This window comes from Stomoxys calcitrans, chromosome 5 (genome assembly GCF_963082655.1).
Source record: "Stomoxys calcitrans chromosome 5, idStoCalc2.1, whole genome shotgun sequence".
NCBI classification, from domain to species: domain Eukaryota; kingdom Metazoa; phylum Arthropoda; class Insecta; order Diptera; family Muscidae; genus Stomoxys; species Stomoxys calcitrans.
In genome coordinates this window covers 146,321,453-146,345,963 of record NC_081556.1, presented here as the reverse complement: position 1 = coordinate 146,345,963, position 24,511 = coordinate 146,321,453, and the positions used below count along the sequence as shown (strand labels likewise).

At 39.6% G+C, this 24,511-nt stretch overlaps 3 protein-coding genes across 3 annotated transcripts in view; 2 read left to right on the top strand and 1 right to left on the bottom strand.

Annotated features, from left to right (window-relative positions):
- Positions 1–24,511, bottom strand: part of LOC106082656 (RING-type E3 ubiquitin-protein ligase PPIL2) — a 203,343-nt gene that overhangs the window by 34,635 nt on the left and 144,197 nt on the right. Inside the window, exons 2-5 of the mRNA XM_059370202.1 lie at positions 16,056–16,214; positions 15,037–15,988; positions 14,831–14,982; positions 14,123–14,554 (exon numbers count right to left, since the gene is read on the bottom strand). Coding sequence (XP_059226185.1) covers positions 14,125–14,554; positions 14,831–14,982; positions 15,037–15,988; positions 16,056–16,087 — 1,566 coding nt within the window. The 5' untranslated portion in view covers positions 16,088–16,214 and the 3' untranslated portion in view covers positions 14,123–14,124. The remainder of the gene's footprint in view (positions 1–14,122; positions 14,555–14,830; positions 14,983–15,036; positions 15,989–16,055; positions 16,215–24,511) is intronic.
- Positions 11,058–11,490, top strand: LOC106082658 (mitochondrial ribosome and complex I assembly factor AltMIEF1). Its single transcript, XM_013245307.2, has 2 exons — positions 11,058–11,328; positions 11,403–11,490. Exons 1-2 carry the CDS (start codon positions 11,161–11,163, stop codon positions 11,439–11,441), a joined length of 207 nt encoding a protein of 68 aa, XP_013100761.2. The 5' UTR covers positions 11,058–11,160; the 3' UTR covers positions 11,442–11,490.
- On the top strand, positions 11,444–12,069 carry LOC131993972 (mitochondrial translation release factor in rescue). Its single transcript, XM_059370201.1, has one exon. It carries the CDS (start codon positions 11,444–11,446, stop codon positions 11,993–11,995), a length of 552 nt encoding a protein of 183 aa, XP_059226184.1. The 3' UTR covers positions 11,996–12,069.

Here is a 24,511-nt window from a genome sequence, read left to right as displayed (position 1 = left end):
ATGCAGTAAGGCAAGGCGGCTGTGAACTAGAAACGCAAAATTAAGTATTTATTTAAAAGAAAGAGATCTGAGATTTTCTCAACTAGAAAAAGAGCTGTGATAGCCTATCTAAAATATGCGCATGCGTGCCACAACCAAAGTTTGTTTGTTTAAAATGTGATCAAGTGACGTACATTAAATTGAAATAGATTTTTTTGAAGCATATCCTTGGATCTGAGACCATGAAAAACCTCATACCACCAATCAAATGGTAAAATCTTTTAAAGATTTAAGCCTTATCTCAAAGTAAGGGAGTCATTTTTGCAAGGCTTCTGCAAACGCACAATATGTTGCATAGCGGCACTTTGCGATAGGCAGTCGTCGTCCGTCGCCATCGCCACAGCCACCACATGACCACAAATCATTGTCGTTCCATTCACAAATTGATAAATTATACATTAAACACTTCACCTTAGGTGAAATCCCGCCTACTGTTTATTCCTCCCAAAAAAACAAACGTAAAAACCAAAACTTTTTAACAGTCCAACATAGGGGGTAGGGTAGAGGAGGTTAAAGAGACAACAAAAACTAATGGCTTGCTGGTATCGAAATGCATTGCGTGTGTTGGCCATCCGGCTGGTTATACTGTGCAACTACCAAAACTAAATCGGATCACCGCCTCGTATATGTTTTAGTGATTTTAGCAGCTGCTAAGTCGGTTTTATTTTGTTCACCTCAAAAAAATGGCACATAGATAATAACACACACCACTCTGTCGCTGGTCTATCTTAAATGCGCTTATACTCAAACGGAGGGGTATCGGGAAATTTTGGGAGAAATTTTGCAATAGATTTTGACTCTTTTTGAAACTGTCGGCGAAATGAGCTGCCGCAAATGTTCTAGGCCTATATCCGCCGCAAAGTAGTTGTTATCAGCAGGATATGTTTGCTATCCGCAGTGGCACTTCGGTGTTTATTTAAATGAATTCCATATCCCCTATTCTGGAAAGGGAGAAAACGCCAACCCTTACCTATACACCTGCAAGAGGATTATTGTCAATCGTTGGGCATTTAAAACCACATGTCATGCAATGGTTGTGTACTGCAGTTGTCATTATGGTGTTGTGGTCTGTTGGACGGCACTTCAAAGATCCACTTACTATTCAAAACTGAGTCGGATCCAAAAGATGGCTTAGTTGTGCATTACAGCAGTTATGATATAAACTGAATTTTATGCCATACTTATAACTGTGGACATAGTGATTAGACAAATTACAGCGAAAATTGACGCACAGTGGGATGAAATCGAAAAAATAAGGCAGCTACCCAAATCATCATCTGTACATACACTGCCAACAAATGTTGTCCTAATTTTAATGATCCGGGCCAAAAAATAAGCGGACTTAATTCAAATATGATACATTTTCCAACTTGTTAAAGAAACATTTCCTTTGGCAATGATATTGTCTGTGGGATTAAGAATTTTTTGTTTTAAATTGTAGTTTAATAGATCCTTTACTTGCGTCTTGTTATTAAGAACAAAAAACTTTTAGTTAGGATCAAAATGTCGTTAAAGATTGGGAATTGACTTTGTTCTACCTTAGGTAAAGATACAGAAAAGTTTATTTTTTTAAAGCTGAGTATGCACCTCTATTAAAATTTTCGGTTGCAGGCAAGACATTTATGTCGCCACTGAAAAATAGTTGTGTAGAATACAAGATCGCCGGCAAACACGGGATAACTATGAACACCACACAGGCTGCAACTTTAAGCCCCGACTTGTGTGCTGTTCATCGTTATCACGGGAAGCTTAGCTGGATAGTGAAATGCACCCGCGGGCAATCAGCGATTCCGAGAGGATGGTCTCAGTAAAGCTTCAGGTGACACTGACTCTTACTAAAATACTGAGTGCCAATGATACTCGAGATGACAAGGTGAGTTATTGGCACCTGTAAATAAGCAATGGTTAAAATCAGCGTCTGTTCTCATGTTAGGGGCGGCTGAAGGCTACCGTCGAATCTTGGAGCAAGCGGCTTACGAAACCCAGGTATACATATGCTATCCCACGAAACCCATGCGGGGCGCTGAGCCAGTAATCCGCCCTCGTGAAATTACAATTACACTGAGAAACAAAAAAAAAGAAAGACGGACCCCCCAACGTGACGACTCACGCAAACGGAGAAAGGACCATGATTTGCGGATCTGCATCTGGAATGTGCGGACTCTTAGTAGAGAAGGCGAGGTATATGCCCTGTGGAATTGTGGCCAGTCGTAGACTGAAAAACCTTGTCTCCAGCTTTACACCGGTGGATGAGAAGCCAGCCACAATCCGCATAAAAGAAAAATTCTTCAACATCAGCCTTATATGTGCCCGTGCCCCGATGGAAGACAAGCACAAACAGATCTAGGATATATTCTACCAAAGAAACAAACATCAAACCGATGGCTTTGGTACAGGCACAACCTCTTGCAGAGACAAAGAGGGAAATCTGGTAACTGATACAGAAAGTGTGCTGAGTATATGTAAAGAACCCAACCCATTTTTACCCAACTGCTAGTGTCCGTCGATGGCGGCGAAGAGGATACCGTAGAACCCATCCCTGATGATGGTATTGAATGTTTACATCCTATTTAGAATGAGATCCAAGTAGCAGTGACCAGACTGAAGAACAACAAGTCAGCAGGAGCCGACGGGTTACCCGCTGAACTATTTAAGACCGGAGGCGTCACGCTGATAAAGCGCAAGCATCAGCTTGTGTGCGCAATCTGGCTAGAAGAACGCATACCCGATGATTGGATCCTCAGCTACAAGAAAGGAGACAAAACGGAATGTGCCAACTACAGAGGAATAAATCTTCTCCTCATCGCATACAAGATACTCTCAAGCGTATGGTGTGAAAGATTGAAACCTAAAGTCAATGAGATAATTGAACCCTATCAATGCGGCTTTAGACTTGGTAAATCCACCCTAGACCAGATATTCCCACTGCGCCAAATCCTGAAAAAGACCCGAGAAGAACAAATCAGCACCTGCCATCTCTTTGTTGACTACAAAGCCGCTTTCGACAGCGTTCAAAGGTATTTAAAGCCATGTCTGAGTTTGGTATCCCTGCAAAATTAATAAAACTTTGCCGGATGACACTTGGTGATTTACGTTCCTCAGTAAGAATAGGAAAGAATCTCTCAGAACCAGGTTTCAGACTATACCCGCTGGGTACTTTGACCCAAATTTTAATACCATATTCGTTTTCTGGTCCCAATACCATTCATTTGATACCATTATTGTGCCCATCGGGCCACTTTCGGATATGGGTGGCGTTTTTGGAGTAGGGGGAGGGTCCGCCTCCACACGGTATCTTAAAATTATATAGCCTATGTTTCCTTCCAGACAATCGTACACAATCTATGAACATTTTGAGAAAATCGGCACAGCCAAGTTTTATGTGGTCATAATGGGTCTAATGGCGTTTTTGAGGGGTTGCGTGACCCCTATACTTCGATCGGATTTTGTATGCCAGATTCGAAATCTACTCCCGAATACCTTTCATTTGAGGCCCATATGGACGTCCAATATGTCAGTTTGGGGAGTTATAGGGTTGGATCGGCCCGATGGGTACTTAGACTCGAATTTTGATACCATATTCGTATTCTACTCTCCAATACCTTTCGTTTGATACCTATATTGTCCCGATGGGTCCACTTTTGATTTTGGGTTGTGTTTTTGGCATAAGGGGGAGGGTCCGTCCCACTTCCAATACCGAAAAATTATATAACCTATGTTTCCTTCCAGACCGACCGACACAGCATGCAAAAGAAAATCGGTTCTGCCGTTTTTCGGTCTATACGAAACAAACAAACCGAGTCCCATATATCCGTGATTGGCTAATGTGCCCATTTTGGGTGATTTTGTGGGGGAGGGGTGACCCCCTATACTTCGACATAAATTTTTATGCCAAATTCGTTATCTACTCCCGCATACTTTTCATTTGATACCCATATTGTCATGATCGTCAAATAAACCTATTTTAAGGGGTTTTGAGGCTGGGGCGGCCCCCCAGGCACTTGAACCCAACTTTTAAAGGGTGATTTTTTTGAGGTTAGGATTTTCATGCATTAGTATTTGACAGATCACGTGGGATTTCAGACATGGTGTCAAAGAGAAAGATGCTCAGTATGCTTTGATATTTCATCATGAATAGACTTACTAACGAGCAACGCTTGCAAATCATTGAATTTTATTACCAAAATCAGTGTTCGGTTCGAAATGTGTTCATTCACCGTAACGTTGCGTCCAACAGCATCTTTGAAAAAATACGGTCCAATGATTCCACCAGCGTACAAACCACACCAAACAGTGCATTTTTCGGGATGCATGGGCAGTTCTTGAACGGCTTCTGGTTGCTCTTCACTCCAAATGCGGCAATTTTGCTTATTTACGTAGCCATTTAACCAGAAATGAGCCTCATCGCTGAACAAAATTTGTCGATAAAAAAGCGGATTTTCTGCCAACTTTTCTAGGGCCCATTCACTGAAAATGATTTGCAAGCGTTGCTCGTTAGTAAGTCTATTCATGATGAAATGTCAAAGCATACTGAGCATCTTTCTCTTTGACACCATGTCTGAAATCCCACGTGATCTGTCAAATACTAATGCATGAAAATCCTAACCTCAAAAAAATCACCCTTTATTATTCGTACTCTACTCTTGAATACCTTTCATTTGAATCCCATATTGTCCCGATCGCTCCACTTTTATTTTTGGGTAGTAGTTTTGGCGTAAGGGGGAGGGTCCGCCCACCTCCCGATATCAAAAAAATTATATACAGCCTATGTTTCTTTCCAGACCAAGCTACACAATCTATGAAAATTTCAAGGTAATCGGTTCAGCCGTTTTTGAGTCTATACGGAAAAAACAATCAAACCGACAAAAAAACAAATGCAAATTTTGCCCATGAACATAACTAAGGAACAGAGGCAAACTTCTCACATATCAGTGAGTGCAGTCCGATTCAAGTTTAAGCTCAATGATAAGGGGCCTCCTTTTTATAGCCGAGTCCGAACGGCGTGCCGCCGTGCGACTCCCTTTTGAAGAGAAGTTTTTACAAATGATGTCAGCATTAGGAGGGAAAAATAATCGCTGAAAAACGTTTTCGGATGGTCTCGCCAGGATTTGAACCCAGACGTTCAGCGTCATAGGCGGACATGCTAACCTCTGCGCTACGATGGCCTCCCATACAAACAAACAAACATAAATTGAATTTTATATATTCGATTTGATGCAGCAATTTCAATCCCTACTAAAGATGCCAAAGTGCTAGATGTGTGACCAGCTTAAACAAGGGACCTCATGGCACATTTCACCTGTTCATCTAATCAGCTAATCCTTCTCAATGAACTACCATAACAATCCAGACACACCCCATCCAAGTTAAAGAGTCTCGAATTTTTTGATATTCAACACAACCCAGCAAACAAATTAAGAATGATGACACAAAAAACTTTTTCAACAACATGGCTATCAAATTACCCACCATTTCTGACCTCACCCTCATACATTTCAAACTCTACATGTTGTATATCCAACAATATGCCCCGTTGTCGTCGTTTCTATAGGCGAAAACATATTGAGTCGCATTAGAAAAACTTAAATCGAAATCAGGCTTTAGCACTTGATAATTTCCATGATACATTAGAGTGGTAAATGAATTCAAAACGCGTGCTTAACGTGTTTTTTTTCGTAGTATTTGTTGAGCGTTGCGTTGCATTCACCCAACCAGCAAAACAAACCGAAAAAAAACAAATCTCAAAAAAAAGTAGCAAAAACATTGTGAACGGTGTTTTTGGAGATATCTAATGCTGAATGGCGGTGGCGATTGTGGCCTATAGCCAGACTATGGACCTGCAACACCTGTTTGGGGATTCATGCGTTCAGGCATTGCACCCGTACACACCACCAGCAACAGTAACAGCATGGAAAACATGCGAGCGAGTAAGCGAGCAAATCCAAATGGAAATGGAAACAAAAATATAATTTAAGGTGATTGTTTTTAGTTTTTGTTTGTTTTTTTTTAAGGTTTTTTCTATGGTCGAATTCATTTCGTTGTTAAGCTCTCCAAAGCGGATTGGCTAAAGCTGAAAAATCAACTTTTAAATTTGCAATGTTTTAGTTTTGGCATTACGCACTACTTGAGCACTTTAGATGGCTAGAGGTGCTCTTGTTGTTGTTTTTTGTTGTTGTCGCTGGTTATTTTATGTATAGTCGACAATTTTCAAACATGGTGAATGTCGTTTTTGTTTCATTTGTGTGTTGCTGGTGTTTCATTTCGTCCATCGTGTCATTCATTGTAAATATTCCAATATTTAATGTTTCGACTCCATTTTGGTTTGGGGGCTTGTATTTGGTGCAACAACGAGGCTTAATAAATTGGATGTCATTTTTCGCACAGATGGCGATTTGGCCAAGTTTCGGACACCATGTACAATTTTTGAGATTGTAATAAACACGCATTCGGTATCAGTTGGCCAGCACTTTATTTTTTTTTTGTAGAATTGATAAAGTCCAAAATATTTTTGATAATCGAAAATGTAAATGCACAAAAACTGTTTGAGACTTTTATTTATTCTCACATCAATTATGAGGGAGTGTTGGAATATGGGAAAATAGAATAGAAAAGAAGCAGTTTCTGATTTTTAGTTCAACTACCAAAATTTCCCATGAACATTCCACTAGGGAACAGTGTATACTTTTCTTATATCAATGAGTGCAGTCCGATTAAAGTTTAATATCAATGATAAGGGGCCTCTTTTTTATGCCGAGTCCGAACGGTGTGCCGCATAGCGACACCACTTGAAAGAGAAGTTTTAACATGGCAGGACACTTCACAAATACAGCCAGCATTAGTAAGGATATAACCACCGCTGAGAATCTTTCGATGTTCACGCCGGGATTTTAACCCCAGGCGTCCGGCGTCATAGCCCGACATGCTAACCTCTGCGCACGGTGACCTTTTTAGTATAACCAAAGCCTGACGAATGCATACCAGACGAACGTATACCGCCTTGGTCAAAGTAGCTGTAACCCGGCGGAAGATTAATAGCACCCCAGGGCGTCGATGGATTGCTAGTTAAACTATTTATGATCGGAGGCCTTTACCGCCTAATTCTACAGAGCTTCAAAGTAAGATTATATGATTTTATTTTATTATAGCCACCCCTATAGGACGGGGGTGTACTAGCCATTGCGCTTGTAACATCTCGAAATTTTGACTTGAGAACATATCTTATATATAACAAGTAAAAAAGCGTTAAGTTCGGCCGGGCCGAACTTTGGATACCCACCACCTCGGGTATATGTGTGAACAACCTTTCGTCAAAATCCAGTGAAAAATGCATACCTTATGCCCCATAGCAGCTATATAGACATGCCAAACGATTTAGACCAAATGCTTATAAGTACAGGTCATTGTTCAACCGAGAGATCGGTCTATATGGCAGCTATATCCAAATCTGGTTCGATCTGAGCCAAATTGAAGACCAACATCGAAGAGCCCAACACACCTCACTGTCCCAAATTTCGGCGACATCGGACAATAAATGCGCTTTTTATGGGCCCAAAACCTTAAATCGAGAGATCGGTCTATATGGCAATTATATCCACATCTGAACCGATCAGTGCCAAATTGAAGAAAGATATCGAAGGGCCTAAGGCAACTCACTGACCCAAATTTCAGCAAAATCGGATAATAAATGTGGTTTTTATGGGCCTAAGACCTTAAATCGGAGGATCGGTCTATATGGCAGCTATATCCAAATTTGGACCCATTTGGGCCAAATTGACGGAGGATATCGAAGGGCCCAACGTAACTCACTGTCCTAAATTTCAGCAAAATCGGATAATAAATGTGGGTTTTATGGGCCTAAGACCCTAAATCGGAGGATCGGTCTATATGGCAGCTATATCCAAATTTGGACCGATCTGGGCCAAATTGACGAAGGATGTCGAAGGGCCTAACGCAACTCACTGTTTCAAATTTCAGCAAAATCGGGTAATAAATGAGGCTATTAAGGGCCTAAGACCCTAAATCGGCGGATCGGTCTATATGGGGGCTATATCAAAATATAGTCCGATATAGCCCATCTTCGAACTTAACCTGCTTATGGACAAAAATATATTCTGTGCAAAGTTTCAGCTCAATATCTCTATTTTTGAAGACTGTAGCGTGATTTCAACAGACAGACGGACAGACGGACGGACATGTCTAGATCGTCTTAGATTTTTACGCTGATCAAGAATATATATACTTTATAGGGTCGGAAATGGATATTTCGATGTGTTGCAAACGAATATAATGAATATACCCCCATCCGTCGGTGGTGGGTATAAAAATCAATTTGTGTTTGTTTGTAGGTTTGTTTGTTTGTATGTATGTTTGTGTGTTCCTTATAGACTCAGAAACGGTTGAACCGATTTTCTTGAAATTTTCACAGATGGTGCGTAATGATCCCGTGGTGAAAACAGGGTACTAAATTTTTTGATATCTAAAGGGGGAGCGGACCCTCCCCCTTACCCTAATTTTCATAAACGCCAGATCCCAGAGATGGGTGGTGCGATTTTCACCAAATTTTGTGTGCTCTCATATAGTACCCTGAAAATAAAAATTTTGTGTCCAAATTTCGTAGGTTTTAGGGGTGACGCCCCACCCTAAAACCTACCAAACATATATTTAGACCAATCACGACAATATGGGACTCAAATGAAAGGTATTTAGGATAATAAACCGTATCTGATATCCAATTGTCGGACCAAGTGTTATGGGGACCACCCCAGCTACCAAAACACCCCTAAATCGGGCATATTTACCAACCATGGCAATATGGGACTCAAATGAAAGGTATTTGCGAGTAGAATACGAATATAATATCAAAATGTGGGACCACGTTTGGGGGGGTCCACCCCTTCCCCAAAACACCTCCCAAACAGGACTTATGTACCGACCATGGGAATAAGGGGATTAAATAAAAGGTATTTGAGTATAGAATTCGAATCTGATATCCACATATGGGACAAAGCGTTTGGGGGGCCGCCACTTCCCAAAAACATCACCCTAAGGGGACAAATTTACTACCATAGCAATATAGGGCTCAAATGAAAGGTCTTTGGGAGTAAAGCACGAATCTGATATCAATTTCCGGGAAAAGTGTTTATGGGCCACCCCACCCCCACAAAACCACCCAAATAGGAAATATTTACTGACTATTGCAATATGAAGCTCAAATAAGAGGGTTATTAGAGTAGAACACGAATCCGATACATATTTTCAAGGCCAACTCACTGATTGGCCACCTATCCCCCAAAACACCCCCCAAGCCGGCCATGTTTGCCGACTATGGAAATATGGGCCTCAAATTAAAGGTATTTGGGAGTAGACCATGTATCTGATATCCACATTAGGGACCGATTGTCTAAGGGATGTCCCACCACCATAACCACCCCCATATAGGACGTCTTTGCTCACCAAGAAAATTTGGGTCCTAAAGAGAGTGGAACTAAATATTTTTAGTTTTTAGGCCAGTGACCCAAACCGAACATATATGCTGACTTTTGCAATAAGGAGTTTAAATGAGATTAGAAAACAAATTTGATATCCAATTTTGAGGCTAATGGTAATATGGGGTTCAAATAAGTGACATATATACATATATGAGAATAGAGCACGTTGCTGAAATACTTTCCGGGCTTAGTTTTTGGGCGACCACCCAAAACCCCAGAACACCCCTAAATCGGGCATATTTACCGTCCATGTCAATGTGGAGCTTAAATGAAAGGTATTGGGGAGTAGAGCACGAAATTGATACCCACTTGCGGGACCAATTTTCTGGGGGTCTACCCCTTTCCCAAAATACCCATAAAAGACCAACGCAATATGGGGCTCAAATAAAGGTATTTGGGAGTAGAATACGAATTTGATATCCAAATGTAGGACCATGTATTAAGGGTATCACCCCTTCCCCAAAATCCGCCACAAAGAGTAAAAATTTTTCGACAATGCCAATATGTCGCTCAAATGAAAGGTATTTGAGATTAAAAAACGAATTTGATAACCTATTTTGGGGCCATGTGTTTGGGGGTCTCCTCATTGTGTAAACTCCCAAACGCCCAATGGCCCAATGTGTAAACTCCCAAACGCCCTTCCCCAAAACCCGCCACAAAGAGTAAAAATTTTTCGACAATGCCAATATGTCGCTCAAATGAAAGGTATTTGAGATTAAAAAACGAATTTGATAACCTATTTTGGGGCCATGTGTTTGGGGGTCTCCTCATTGTGTAAACTCCCAAACGCCCAATGGCAACATGGGGTTTAGTAAATGGTATTTGAAAGAAGAGCACGATGCTGATATTTTTTCAGGGCCAAGTGTCTGGGGGACCACCTCACCCCCGAAAACACCCCTTAATCAGACGTCATGAGAATATCGGACAGAAATAAAGTATTTTAAGAATGGAGTACAACTTACATCCAAACTAAAATTCGAAGACCAATAAAGATGGAATTCAGATAAAAGCACTTATATTGTTAAACTGTTTGTCTGTTTTCGTAGCATGTTATTTCGCTAAAAGCTCTTTAATTGTCGAAAATAAATATTCCAAGGAAAATTTTGTTCCATATAAAGTAAAGGAAGACGCAGCGGAGCGGGCCCGGGTCAGCTTGTTTTAAATAAAATCAAATGATATAAAATAAAGTAAACAAAAAATACAATAATATAGAATTATTTATAATAATGAAAAAGACCCAAGAAAGAGTATCAATTTCCCTTTTCTCGCATGGGACACTGCTCCTTCCACACCGTATTAGAGAATTTTAAAGTGATAAAATTCAGCAATAGCCGAGAGCATCAAAAAAACATTTCTTCGCCGTTTACCCTTTTACTAATGCCGGCTTCATTTGTGAGCAAGTCATTGCCGAACACACCTAATGATTAACTGCTTTCTACAGTTTGAAAAGCATTGACCGACTGTCTCTCACATCTGACTAATGCTTTAACATCTGAGCCATATCATAACAAAAAACAGATGTTTGCAGTGAAATGCGGTGTATTGTGCCATATGAATAGCAAATAGTTTTGTAATTTACAAATTTAAAAAAAGAAACATTAAATAAAAGTTATTTCATTGCCACTACTGAGATATGTTACAGCCATCGCGACAACAGATTTTACGTTTGTATAAACATTTGATACGCTACGGCAATCAACTGCAATTGACGGATAAATCCTATTTTCTGGGACGTGTGCGAAGAGAATTTCGTGAGAATTGCCAAGAAACTGAAGCCCATAAAATAGAATTCTCTTTCAAGGTAAAAAAAAAACAATGCATATTTACATTCACTTAATAATTGTACATGATGTTTTCTACTCCAATCCCCAACAGAGAGGAGAAACTCTATTGCGCAACGGTCGCATACTCTAACCATGTATAACTTGTGCTTTAGACTTCTGCGGGCCGGCATTGCTGTTCAACGTTCCATTATATCACATTCTACTATGAATGCCTTAACAAAACCAGTTGTAACATTTAAAAGTCCAGCACACTTCTCATCGCTGCTTTTCTATCGCTTTAAACATCAACAATTGGATTATTCACGTTACCCAACGTTAAATGAAGAGGATCTTGAGGAGACCTTTACACGCGGCAGTGGCCCTGGCGGTCAGGCCGTTAACAAAACATCCAATTGTGTGCTGCTACGTCACCTGCCCACCAACATTGTGGTTAAATGTCATATACATCGCTCAGCTCAAAAAAATCGTGTGGAGGCAAGAAAAATTCTTTTGGAGAAGCTTGATGCACAGCTAAATGGTGAATATTCTATACAGTCACAGTTGAAGCAGTTGGAAAATAAAAAGTCAGCAGAGCGTAAGAGAAGGCAAACAAAATTGCAGGAAATGAAACAGAAATGGAAGGAACGCGAAGAGCAAGCAGGGGAAGGGGAGAATAAAATCCCACCGGCGGATCAGAAAGTTTAGTTTTAAAGAAAGATTTTGTTAAGTTTATTCATTTTTTGAAGATATAGAATTGAGACAAGTACATATAAAACACATATGCTTTGGAGCAGACATTTCAAGGTATAAAGGAACAACTTTTCGTTTAAGTTTTTGCAAATTATAAGGGGCCTAACTATTTTTGTAAAGTTGACTGCTGTAAAAATCTCAGCCAACTTCAGTTGAATTTCCAACGACCACACTTGTCATAGAAAATTCCATTTCTTTATAAAATTGCATATGTTTTTATACCCTCCACCATAGGATGGGGGTATATTCATTTCGTCATTCTGTTTGTAACACCTCGAAATATGCGTCTGAGACCCCATAAAGTTTTTATATTCTTGATCGTCATGTCATTTTTTTTAAGTAAATCTAGCCATGTCCGCCCGTATGTCTGTGGAAAACACGTTAACTTTCGAAGGAGTAAAGCTAGCGTCTTGAAATTTTGCACAAATACTTTTTATTAGTGTAGGTCGGTTGGGATTGTAATTGGGCCAAATCGGTCCATGTTTTGATATAGCTGCCATATAAACCGATCTTGGGTCTTGACTTCTTGAGCCGCTAGAGGGCGCAATTCTCATCCAATTGAATTGAAATTTTGCATAAGGTGTTTTGGTATCACTTTCAACAACTGCGCTAAGTATGGTTCAAATCGGTCCATGTTTTGATATAGCTGCCATATAAAACGATCTTGGATCTTGATTTTTGAGGCAATAGAGCGCTCAATTCTCATCAGATTTGGCTGAAATTTTGCATGAGGTTTTTGTTATGACTTCTAGTAACTGTGCTAAGTATGGCGCAAATCGGTAAAGAACCTGATATAGCTGCCATATAAACCGATCTGGGATCTTGACTTTTTGAGCCTCTAGAGGGCGCAATTATTATCCAATTTGGCAGAAATTTTGTACAACGGCTTCTCTCATGACCTTTAACATACGTGTCTGATAATGTCCCAAACGATCAATAGCTTGATACAACGCCCATATAAACCTATCTCCCGATTTTGCTTCATGAGCCCCTACAGGGCGCGACTCTTATCCGAATGAACTGAAATATTACACAATGACTTCTACAATATTCAACATTCAATTATGGACCGAATCGGACTATAACTTGACATAGCTCCAATAGGATAACAGTTTTTATTCAATATTCTTTGTTTCCCTAAAAAGAGATACCGCGCATAGAATTCGACAAATGCGGTCCATGGTGAAGGGTACATACAATTCGGCCCGACCGAATTTAGCACGCTCTTACTTGTTACAGTTTCAAAGAACGCCCAAAATACTGATATTGAACGAAACTGAAAAAATTTTCCAGAGGCGTAGGTACCGCCTATGCCACTGACGCCTATTATCATCAGACATGCTGGAACATTGAGATCCTAAATGTGTGGTGTTCATTGCTGTCACGAGAAGCTTAGCTGCGAGCTACCGAGTTTAAGTCAGCTTGTGGATAGTGGTAATGCTCCAAACGGGGTAGCTGCAACGGCAGTCGCTGACAATCAGCGGTATCGAGTGGAAAGTCTCAGTGAGAGGTCGGGCGGCACCGGCTCTTGTACAAATACAGAGTGCCTATGATGCTCGATATAACAAGGCGAGTTATTGGGGCCTTTAAATAGCCAATGGCCTCCATGTTCCCGCGGCGATCGACCCTTTGAACCGGAACGAGCTTGCTCACCTACAGGAGCTTGACGAGGATCGCCACCTCCATATGAAAATATGGCTACAACAACAACGAGAACATCGGAAACATTTTCAGCGGTGGCTATCTCCTCCTAATGCTGGCAACATTTTTGAGGTACAATGCCTTGTAAAAATTTCTCCCCAAAGAGATGTCGTACAGCGGCACGCAGTTCGGTCTCGGCTTTAAAAAGGAGGCCCCTAATCATTGAATTAAAAAAAACTTGAATCGGACAGCTCTCATTAATATGTGAGATGTTTGCCCCTGTTCCTTAGTGGAATGTTCATGGGCAAATTTGCATTTGCTTGGCTAGACTGCTATGCCATGTACAATGAGTGTTCCACATTAAATGTTTTGCTAATTTTGCTTTTTATTTTATTTATTTTTTAATTAATTTTTTTTTTGTTTTTCATTTTATTAACATACCTCTACCACGAAGAAAAATCACTAAATCCTGCCTTGCCCGATGCTTTTTTTCTAATAGGTCCTCCAAATAAACTGCTGCCGGCATTTTCTTCTTTCTGTGCTTGTTTCGCTGCCTGTATGTTCAAATATTTTCCCACTCCTTCTCGATAGACCTTGAGAGGTTCCTTTAAACGTTTCTTTGTTATTTCTGCATTTTTCTCCTGCTGTTGTTTTTCAGCTTCTTCGGCTCTTTCTTTGGCTAATTGCTCTTCGGCTTCTTTAAATGGATCCACATAGACTTGAATGGACTCTATAATAATGTCCTCTATGGGACGATCCTTGTTGTCTACTTCGATTTGTTCCATTTTTTGTAAAGTATCCAAACCTCCAACAACTTTGCCAAAAACGGTGTGTTTGCCATCCAAATGTTTGCAAGAGCGATAGGTAATGAAACTGAAACGAAAGAGTGGTTATAAAATTAAAGCAGGAGACCATAACCTATGGACGAAATAAAAATAGTGGTGGTAAATCGAAATTTATAAAAATTTTGTGTTTTAAAAAAAGTTGTGAGAAAATTTATTTCTGAAAAAATTTTTTCAAAATTTCATTTCTGAAGAAATTCTTGTCAAAATTTAAGTTTTATGGAAAATTTTATCAAAAATTCAACTTCTTCCCCTTATCAGCTATTTGACCAATGTCATCTTACTATATTCGCACCCTCTCACTTACAACTGCGATCCGTTGGTATTAGGTCCTGAATTGGCCATGGAGAGCACACCTCGTCCAGAGTGAGTTAAATTGGGTTTGAATTCATCATCAAATTTTTTACCCCAAATGGATTGACCTCCGGTGCCTTTGCCCGTTGGATCGCCACCTTGTACCTTTAAAACAAAAGGAGTAAGCAAACAAAGCACACAAACAACACACAAACTCACCATAAAATTCCTTATCGAACGATGAAACAAAGTGCCCGTGTAATAGCCATCCGAACAATGACGCATAAAATTGTGACAAGTTTTTGCCACCTGATCGCAATACAATTCCAAATTCAAAGGTCCCATGTTGGTGGTTAAACGTACATAGCCCTTCTTCTTGACCCTTTCATATTTAACTTGATCTTCATCGATAATAGCAGCCTCTACCATCGACACCGGCATCATGGTGGTAGAAGTAAAACTGGCAGCCACCGCTCCCGTAGAATAATGGGCCGCATTGAATTTGTCCGCTGTTTGCTTCGATGTTGAAGGCTGCACTTCAGCCACTTTGTAGTCACGTTCCAATTGTTCCAAGGTTTCCCTTGTCTCCAAGTTCATGGTTTTTATCTTTTTCGTGGGATCATTTCTTTCTTGCTCCTCTTCCTCGGTGAGCACCCTTAAATTCTTTTTTATGTGATAGAATCTTGAAATATCAAATTTTTCCAATTTCTCTGGGTCTTGTATGGTGATAATGTCTTTGCGTTGAAATGGTGTATCATCTATTAAATCTTTCCAATTTTTCGCCTTTATGTTCAATTGTTCAATGGCCTCCCAGCAATAGACATTTCCTGTAGTTCTCAAAGCCACAATATGGGAATTCTTGGTGAAAGGCTTAAACAAAGCCGGACAATGATATTCATCGTCAGAGTTTTTATGGAAGTTCAATTTCAACAAAGATTTGGCATCCAAAGGCTTGCCGGTCACCGGATTAAGTTTGAATTTTGCTATGAAGTTGTGAATGGCCTCCAATTCGAAAATATTGCCCTCCAAATCGCTATAGGGTATATCGAAGGGCACGAGAGTGATGCAGCAACAGTCATAGGGTAGACGTTTAAATTTGATATGTTCATTTTCTGCTGATTCGAACTTTTTGCCACCATAAAATTCTGTCCACTCCGTGTAGGTGAGGTACCTTTTTTGGAAGCAGGAATTTGTCTTGTTTGAATATGGGGAAAGGTGAATAAGATTAAATCACTTACATTTTATCTTTTTGATGCTGTCGCTTGCCCATTTTAGGAGTTTTTTCTTAATAAATTGTGCCAAGTGGAAAATTTGTTCTTGATGAAACTGATACCACCTTCACTTCAGTGTTTATGTTTACATTTAGTCTTCTTCTTCTATTTACTCAGCAACGTTCACTGAAAATTGATAGCTTGATGTTGATAACAGTGACTTTCAAACTTTAGTTTAATATAGAAGAACGGTAAATTTTGAAATTCAAAATGATATGAATATAAAAAAAAAAAACAAATAAAACTGGGCTTAGTTCGGCTGCCCCAAATCTTAGGTACCCATCTTCATCGTATTTGACTATTTTTGTAACAAACAAATCGGATATTGATTGAGGCTTTAATGGTCTGAAGAAGTAGGGTTCGGAAGGACACAGGTGTTTTGATAAATCGGGTTAAAACTACGGCTGGGATCGGTTTAAATGGGGCCTATATAAGTTTACTATCCAATCTGGGTGTGTTTTGACGTGAGTGTTGGAGGGCATAGCTATTCTACACCTTAAAAATTTGAGCCAAATCGGAGAATTGAGATGTCTAGGGGCTCATGAATCCAATCTAGGGTCGATGCCACACATTAAGGAACAGCGCGCACACTTCTCTTATATCATTGAAGTGCTTAAATTTTAAGCTCAATGATAAGAGACCTCCTTTTTAACTGACGAGTCCGAAGGCCGTCCAGCGGAACGACACCACTTAGTGGAGGGTTTTACACGGCTGTATACCTCACAAATGCATTAGTGAGGGGATGTGTTAGAGCTGTAGTCTATTTTCTAACCAGACTCACTTAGTTTATTTTAGTCCATTGTGATGCCACAATAGCGACAGAACAGAACTTTGGTGGGAAGCAAACCCACTGGTTGTTGGACATTTTCATGTCAAGGTGGCGATCCTCGTCAAGCTACTGCAGGTGAGCAAGCTCGTTCCGGTGCAAAGGACCGCAATTCTGGTCCCATTTGACTGAAATTTTGCACGTGGTGTTTTGATATCACTTCCAACAACTGCGCTAAGTGTGGTTCAAATCAGTCCATGTTTTGATATGGCTGCCATATAAACCGGTCTTGGGTCTTGACTTCTTGAGCCTCTAGAGTGCGCAATTCTTATCCGATTGGAAAGAAATTTTGCGCGACCTATTTGTATGATTTCCAACAACCGTGCCAAGTATGTTTCAAATCGGTTTATAACCCGATATAGCTGCCATATAAACCGATCTTCGGTCTTGACTTCTTGAGCCTCTAAAGTAAGCAATTCTTATCCGTTTGCATGACGTGTTTTGTTATGATATCCAACAACTATGCCAAGTATGGTTGAAATCGGTCCATAACCTAATAAAGCTGTCATATAAACCGATCTGGGGTCTTGACTTCTTGAGCCTCTAGAGGGCGCATTTCTTACCCGATTTGAATGAATTTTTGCACGAAGTATTTTGTTATAATATCCAACAACTATGCAAAGTATGGTTCAAATCGGTTCATAACCTGATATAGCTGCCATACAAACCGATCTGGAATATTGACTTCTTGAGCCTCTAGAGGTCGCAATTATTATCCGATTTGCCTGAAATTTTGTACGACGGCTCCTCTCATGACCATCAACATACGTGTTTATTATGATCTGAATTGGTCTATAGCCTTATATAGCTCCCATATAAATCGATCTCTCTATTTTACTTCTTGAGCCCCCAAATGGGGCAATTCTTATTCGAATTGGCTGACATTTTACACAGGTCTCCAACATAAAATTTAATTGTGGTCCAAACCGAACCATATCTTGATATCGCTCTAATAGCAGAACAAATCTTTTCTTATATCCTTTTTTGCCTAAGAAGAGATGCCGGGAAAAGAACTCGACAAATGCGATCCATGGTAGAGGGTATATAAGATTCGGCCCGGCCGAACTTAGCACGCTTTTACTTGTTTCTGATGTTCTCGCCGGGATTCTTAGCCGGGCTTTCTGCGCGTGACCTCCTATGCTTGCAATTGACGAAATCCACGCTAATGTTCAGCATATGGATATTCTCCAACAAGGTTTATTAGAAGCAGTATATCAAGCGTCTTAACTACTGGAGAGTGAAGGATTCGCCCTTGCTCGAATCCTTTTCTAGTTTCAATAGCGGAATCACTCTGCCCTTTGACTAAACATTGGAATCTATAAGGGTGTCCAGAGTAAAGCTGGCAAACAATCGATAATCGCAACATTCGATGTTTTCGATATATCTTATAATAAATATCGATAGTATCGATACCATCGTTAATTTCCATTCCCTATATTTTAAACGAAAATGAGAGGTTCAACTCAAGGGATCGATTTTTATGGAAGCAATTGCTGTCTATTATTTTAGTCCTTTCCAGTGCAAGTCAGATGTTGTGGATAAAATATCAGTGCAAAGTTGTACTGGTAATCTATCGATAACATGCAATAACAGATAAAAGGAAACAAATAATCGTGATTTGCACTAAAATAAAACACAGCAAATATCAATACATAGACCGAATAAAACTAAATTTAATAAAGTCAGCTGGTAGTTATGAAAGAAATCATTAAACACAATTTTAACCCAATCAGATGAAAATTGCGCCCTCTATAGGCACAATGTATCTTATAGGATCCATTAGTGTAGGATTGCTTATTTTTATTCAATTTTGTTTTTGTATTTTCTGGTAATATCGATAGCAAAAATATCAATCCAAATACAGACAAAAAATAAAATATCGATAGTATCGATAATGCCATCGATATTTTGCCAGCTCTAGTACAGAGTCAGGTTAAGGACCTTGATCATGTACTCGACTTATCTGTACATCCAGGTTGATCAGTATTACTGTAGAGATTCTGTCGAGACCTAACGTCTTGAACGATGATATTAGTGATTTTTTAATGGTTGGCTGTGCATTGAGTTTCTTGCAATCAGGGAACCATACAGGCTTCTGGACGAGTGTAGCGTGTTTCAGGCGGAGGTCTTTGCCATACTGAAGTAATTGAAGACAATGTCTTGGCGGGAGCTACGGCACGATCAAATTGTCACTATATACATGGACATTCAAATGACTATGAATGCTTCTTCGAGCAATAGGGAATGCTGTCAGTAGCTCTTGAGTTCCGGGCCATCAAGGGGAGGTGGAAACCAGACGGCCGATGAGAAATATGGGTTGCCCAAAAAGTAATTGCGGATTTTTCATATAGTCGGCGTTGACAAATTTTTTCACAGCTTGTGACTCTGTAATTGCATTCTTTCTTCTGTCATTTATCAGCTGTTACTTTTAGCTTGCTTTAGGAAAGTGTAAAAAAAGTAGATTTGATTAAAGTTCATTCTAAGTTTTATAAAAAATGCATTTACTTTCTTTTAAAAAATTCGCAATTACTTTTTGGGCAACCCAATAGTTAGCTGATGAGCACGAATCGTTCTACGGAATCACGGAGCCCTCGAATTTGCGAGCTTCTTGTTGCGGTGGACTCTTTTTACGATGACCGCACGAATGAAGCAGAGGCTGGTGCTGGGTATAGCTCTTCTTGGATCGAATATTTCACGAAACAGTACAACGCTTATCCTGAAAAGCATGACTTTGCGACTGCAGATAGAGGTCCTGACTAGAATTGAAATGCCAGGTTGCCATAAACTCTGGGATCCACATTTGCAGGGTGTGCGATGACGAGCAGGAGTTGGAGACAACCGAAATTGCGAGTAGAAACGACACAGAATAATGGCTGAAACCCTTTTCTATACCTGGATTTCTTCACTTAGTCTTTCTTTCAAAGGCCTTAATTGGGAGGCTGGACCATACTCTTACCGGTGAGGGGTTTTCCCCGCCTGGTTCCTTACATTTTATACCCACCACTATAGGATAGGATTGGCCAGGAATGACTATGGATCGGTTCTTGAATGTTAAACCGACTGCAGATAGATTCGTCAATGGTAAATTGTGATATTTCTCCGTCGGCTAGGAAGAGGTCCTTGATAATAAACCATAACAGAGTAACAAATTTAGGTCAGATAATTTCGTCTTTCATAATGATAACTCTACCATCCATCGATCATCTCATAAATGGTCGTTATTGCCATGAATCAATGTCTTGCAACAAATCAATTTATCATTCTGTTGCAATTTTCTATTCATCTTGTTAGGGCTGCCGTTGAAGCCATTGTTGGCACAAACACCACTAAAGTGGAGTGGTGTTAAGACCTGCACCGCCGGTGGTGGCCAATGTTTTGTTATGGACATGCTATATTTCGGCATTCAAGTAGTACAAAAGGAACATTTGTTAAAACAATTTCGTGATTTGAATCGATTAACCATAGGATTTTTTGTTTCTGTTGGAGTTGCACTCCCTCTTCTCTTCTCCTCTCTGGTTGGTCATAACCCACTATGAGTGAAACACTCCCCCATGAAAGAAAGAACACAATAACACCATCAAAAGGAACAACTCAAAATTTGTTGTTTTCTGTTGTTACTCGGCCATAAATCCATAGAGTCGAGGGTTCTCTAGGAGCTTACAAAACTGGGGGCAACAATGAAATTCGTTTGGAGCCACCAACAGTGGCAACAAAATTGCAGTAAACTCCAGCAGCAGCAACAGCAACTGTGGTTTGTCAAATGTAAACGTTCCTGACAGTAGCAGGAATTTTTGTTTGACTCCAAACGGATGGATGTTTGCTGCGCATGCGCATATGGACCGAATGTTCATGGAATCCACCAAACTCCATGTGAGAGATTGTGTGAGTGTGTGGATGAGAAGTTGTGAGCATTTTTGTTGTCTTAATGGACCATGGCAATTTGTCAGTTGTTAAAGGCAGTCACTCACAATCAAACCAAAGCGGTGGGCCGTCCACTCACCACCATACTATATTTTTACATGCCATACAAAAAGGCATAGAAAGAAACTTCCACGGCCAACAATAATATACCCCACATCGCATATTCTTTGGATCATTTCTACTTGTCCCATGTCTGCAACAAGAAGCAGAGACGGAAAGAGGCTTAAGGTCTTTGCCAAGACATTGGCTTGAAAGAGTCCAAGTGGAAAGATGAATTTTCCAAACTATACCTCAATGTGTCACCGGGGATTGTTAGGGAACTTTTAGCATAAAATAGAAATTTGAGAAAATTTTTTTAGAAAATATGATTTGGACGAAATTTTCTGAAATTGAAAAAACTTTTATGGACAATTGGGATAAATATTTAATAAAAATCAAAAAAATGTGACTTCCAGGAGCTCAAGAAGTCAAATCTGGAGATCGGTTTATATGGGGCCTATATCTAAATCTGAACCGATAAGGTCCATTTGCAATCCGCAATGACCTACATCAATATAAAGTATCTGTGCAAAATTTCAAGTGGCTACCTTAACGCGTTCGACCGCTATCGTGATTTCGACAGACGGATGGACGGACGTGGCTAGATCAACTCAGAACGTCGAGACGATCAAGAATATATATATTGTACTTTATGGGGTCTTAGACAAATATTTCGAGGTGTTACAAACATAATGACCTAATTGGTATACCCCCATCCTATGGTGGTGGGTATAAAACCCCTTTTACACTGCTCTTATGACTAATATTTATTAGACCACTCAATGTTCGTGCCGAATTTGAGTGCATAAGTTATCCAATTTTCACCGGATTGTGACGAAAGGGTGTTTACATATATACCCGAGGTGTTGGGTATACAAAGTTCGGCCCGGCCAAACTTAATGCCTTTTTACTTGTTTTAATTTAGTTTTTTTTTTGTAATAACCCTATAATAAATGTGTCAAATAAATGTATTGAGATATAATTGTTGATATATTTTGTTCAAAGAAAAAACAATAATACCGAGATTTACATTGAAATTGAAATGCAAATCGCAGAATTTGATCCATGCGTTCTGTGTTTGGAAGATAAGAAGTCACCCGTTGCTTTAGAATGTGGCCATTCATTTTGTAAGGAATGTTTGAATGAATTGAAGACATATCGGCATCAACGATGGGCCAAGAAATGTCCATTATGTCGCAGTGCATTAACGGAAAGAAAACGATCGGTGAGTTGATGTCTGTCTTAAAATTGTTTACTCCCTGATCCTTAATAAACCTCTGTGGTCAAGTGTGCCTTAACGAAAGGTTAGGTTAGGTTTAAGTGGCAGTCCTCCATCAGACGCACTAAGACGTTTTCGTTTTTGACACATATCACTTATTGATATGTGAGAAGTTTGGCCCTTTTTATACCCTCCACCATAAGATGGGGGGTATACTAATTTCATCATTCTGATTGTAACTACTCGAAATATTCGTCTGAGACCCCATAAAGTACATATATATATTCTTGATCGTCGTGAAATTTTATGTCGATCTAGCCATGTCCGTCCGTCTGTCCGTCCGTCCGTCCGTCTGTCTGTCGAAAGCACGCTTACTTCCGAAGGAGTAAAGCTAGCCGCTTGAAGTTTTGCACAAATACTTCTTATTAGTGTAGGTCGGTTGGTATTGTAAATGGGCCATATAGGTCCATGTTTTGATATAGCTGCCATATAAATCGATCTTGGGTCTTGACTTCTTGAGCCTCTAGAGTGCGCAATTCTTATCCGATTGGGATGAAACTTAGCACGACGTGTTTCGATATTATATCCAACAACTGTGCCAAGTATGGTTCAAATCGGTTCATAACCTGATATAGCTGCCATATAAACCGATCTTGGGTCTTGACTTCTTGAGCCTCTAGACCCTCTAGAGCCTCTAGAGGACGCAATTCTTATCCGATTGGAATGAAATTTTGCACGATGTGTTTTGTTACGATATCCAACAACTGTGCCAAGTATGGTTCAAATCGGTTTATAACCTGATATAGCTGCCATATAAACCGATCTTGGGTCTTGACTTCTTGAGCCTCTAGAGGGCGCAATTCTTATCCAATTTGAATGAATTTTGGCACGTAGTATTTTGTTATGATATCCAATAACTGTGCCAAATATCGTTCAAATCGGTTCATAACCTGATATAGCTGCCATAAAAACCGATCTGGGATCTTGACTTCTTGAGCCTCTAGAGGTCGCAATTATTATCCGATTTGCCTGAAATTTTGTACGACGGATTCTTTCATGACCATCAACATACGTGTTTATTATTGTCTGAATCGGTCCATAGCCCGATACAGCTCCCATATAAATCGATCTCTCTATTTTACTTTTTGAGCTCACAAAGAACGCAATTCTTATTCGAATTGGCTGACATTTTACACAGGTCTCCAACATATAATTTAATTGTGGTCCAAACCGGACCATATCTTGATATTGCTCTAATAGCAGAGCAAATCTTTCCTTATATCCTGTTTTGCCTAAGAAGAGATGCCGGGAAAAGAACTCGACAAATGCGATCCATGGTGGAGGGTATATAAGATTCGGCCCGGCTGAACTTAGCACGCTTTTACTTGTTTTTGTTGATCACGGAAAACATTCCACAATCAGAGATATTTTAACAGGAATTTTAATCATTTTTTAACATTACCTTCAAAACTCCTTTGATTATAAATATGTTTCATTTTTCTCTGCAGCTGTGTGTCTCTTGCTTATTTGTGCTGTTAGTTCCTATGGCTTTTGTTGTGCCCATTTTAGTTGTTTCCAATTTTATATATTTTGCTGATAATTTCCTTTAAATCCTTTTTTTCTCTTACAATATTTAAAAATATATTTGTAAATTTAACTTGTAAATTTATACGTATATATTTGTTAAAAATAAAACAAGAATTCAAATAATCAAATCAATTTTTAACAGAACGAATCTTTTAAAGAGTGATTTTTCAAAAGATATAGGAAAGTTAAAAAAAACAGGAAAAAGGCATTCAATTCGGCCGGGTCGAACTTTGGATACCCACCACCTCGGTTATATATGTAAACCCCCTTTCGCCACAATCTGGTGAAAATTGGATAACTTAGACACCCAAATACTGCACGGACATTGAGTGGTCCAATAAATATAAGTCACTGTTCAATTTTTTAGAATTAAATATTGGTCTTTTTGGCAGCTATATCTAAATATAGTCCGATCAGAACCATATTTAGGTGGGGTGTTGGTGAATCCTACGTTAGGAGGCGTAAAACTATTCAATGTTTCAAATTTCAGGGAAATCGGTTAAAAGATAAAGCTTTTACGGGCTTTAGACCCTTTATTTGGAGATCGGTCTATATGGCAGCTATATCTAAATATAGTCCGATTTGATCTATACTTAGGTCAATTATTGGGATCTGAAGATAACCCTCTTTTTCAAATTTCAGCAAAATCGGGTAATAAATAAAGCTTTCACGGGCTCCATACCCTTTATCGGCAGATCGGTCTATATGACAGCTATATCTTAATATAGTCCGATCTGAACCACATTTGGGTATTATGTTGGGAGGCATAAAGTTACTCACTGTTTCAAATTTCAGCGAAATCGGGTAATAAATAAAGCTTTTATGGGCTTC

Bases quoted from the DNA above. Each gene is read 5' to 3' on its own strand.
- LOC131993972 (XM_059370201.1), top strand. From the start codon at position 11,444: ATGTATAACTTGTGCTTTAGACTTCTGCGGGCCGGCATTGCTGTTCAA.
- LOC106082658 (XM_013245307.2), top strand. From the start codon at position 11,161: ATGTTACAGCCATCGCGACAACAGATTTTACGTTTGTATAAACATTTG. The intron at 11,329-11,402 runs GTAAAAAAAAAA...AATCCCCAACAG, and splicing joins AAATAGAATTCTCTTTCAAG to AGAGGAGAAACTCTATTGCG.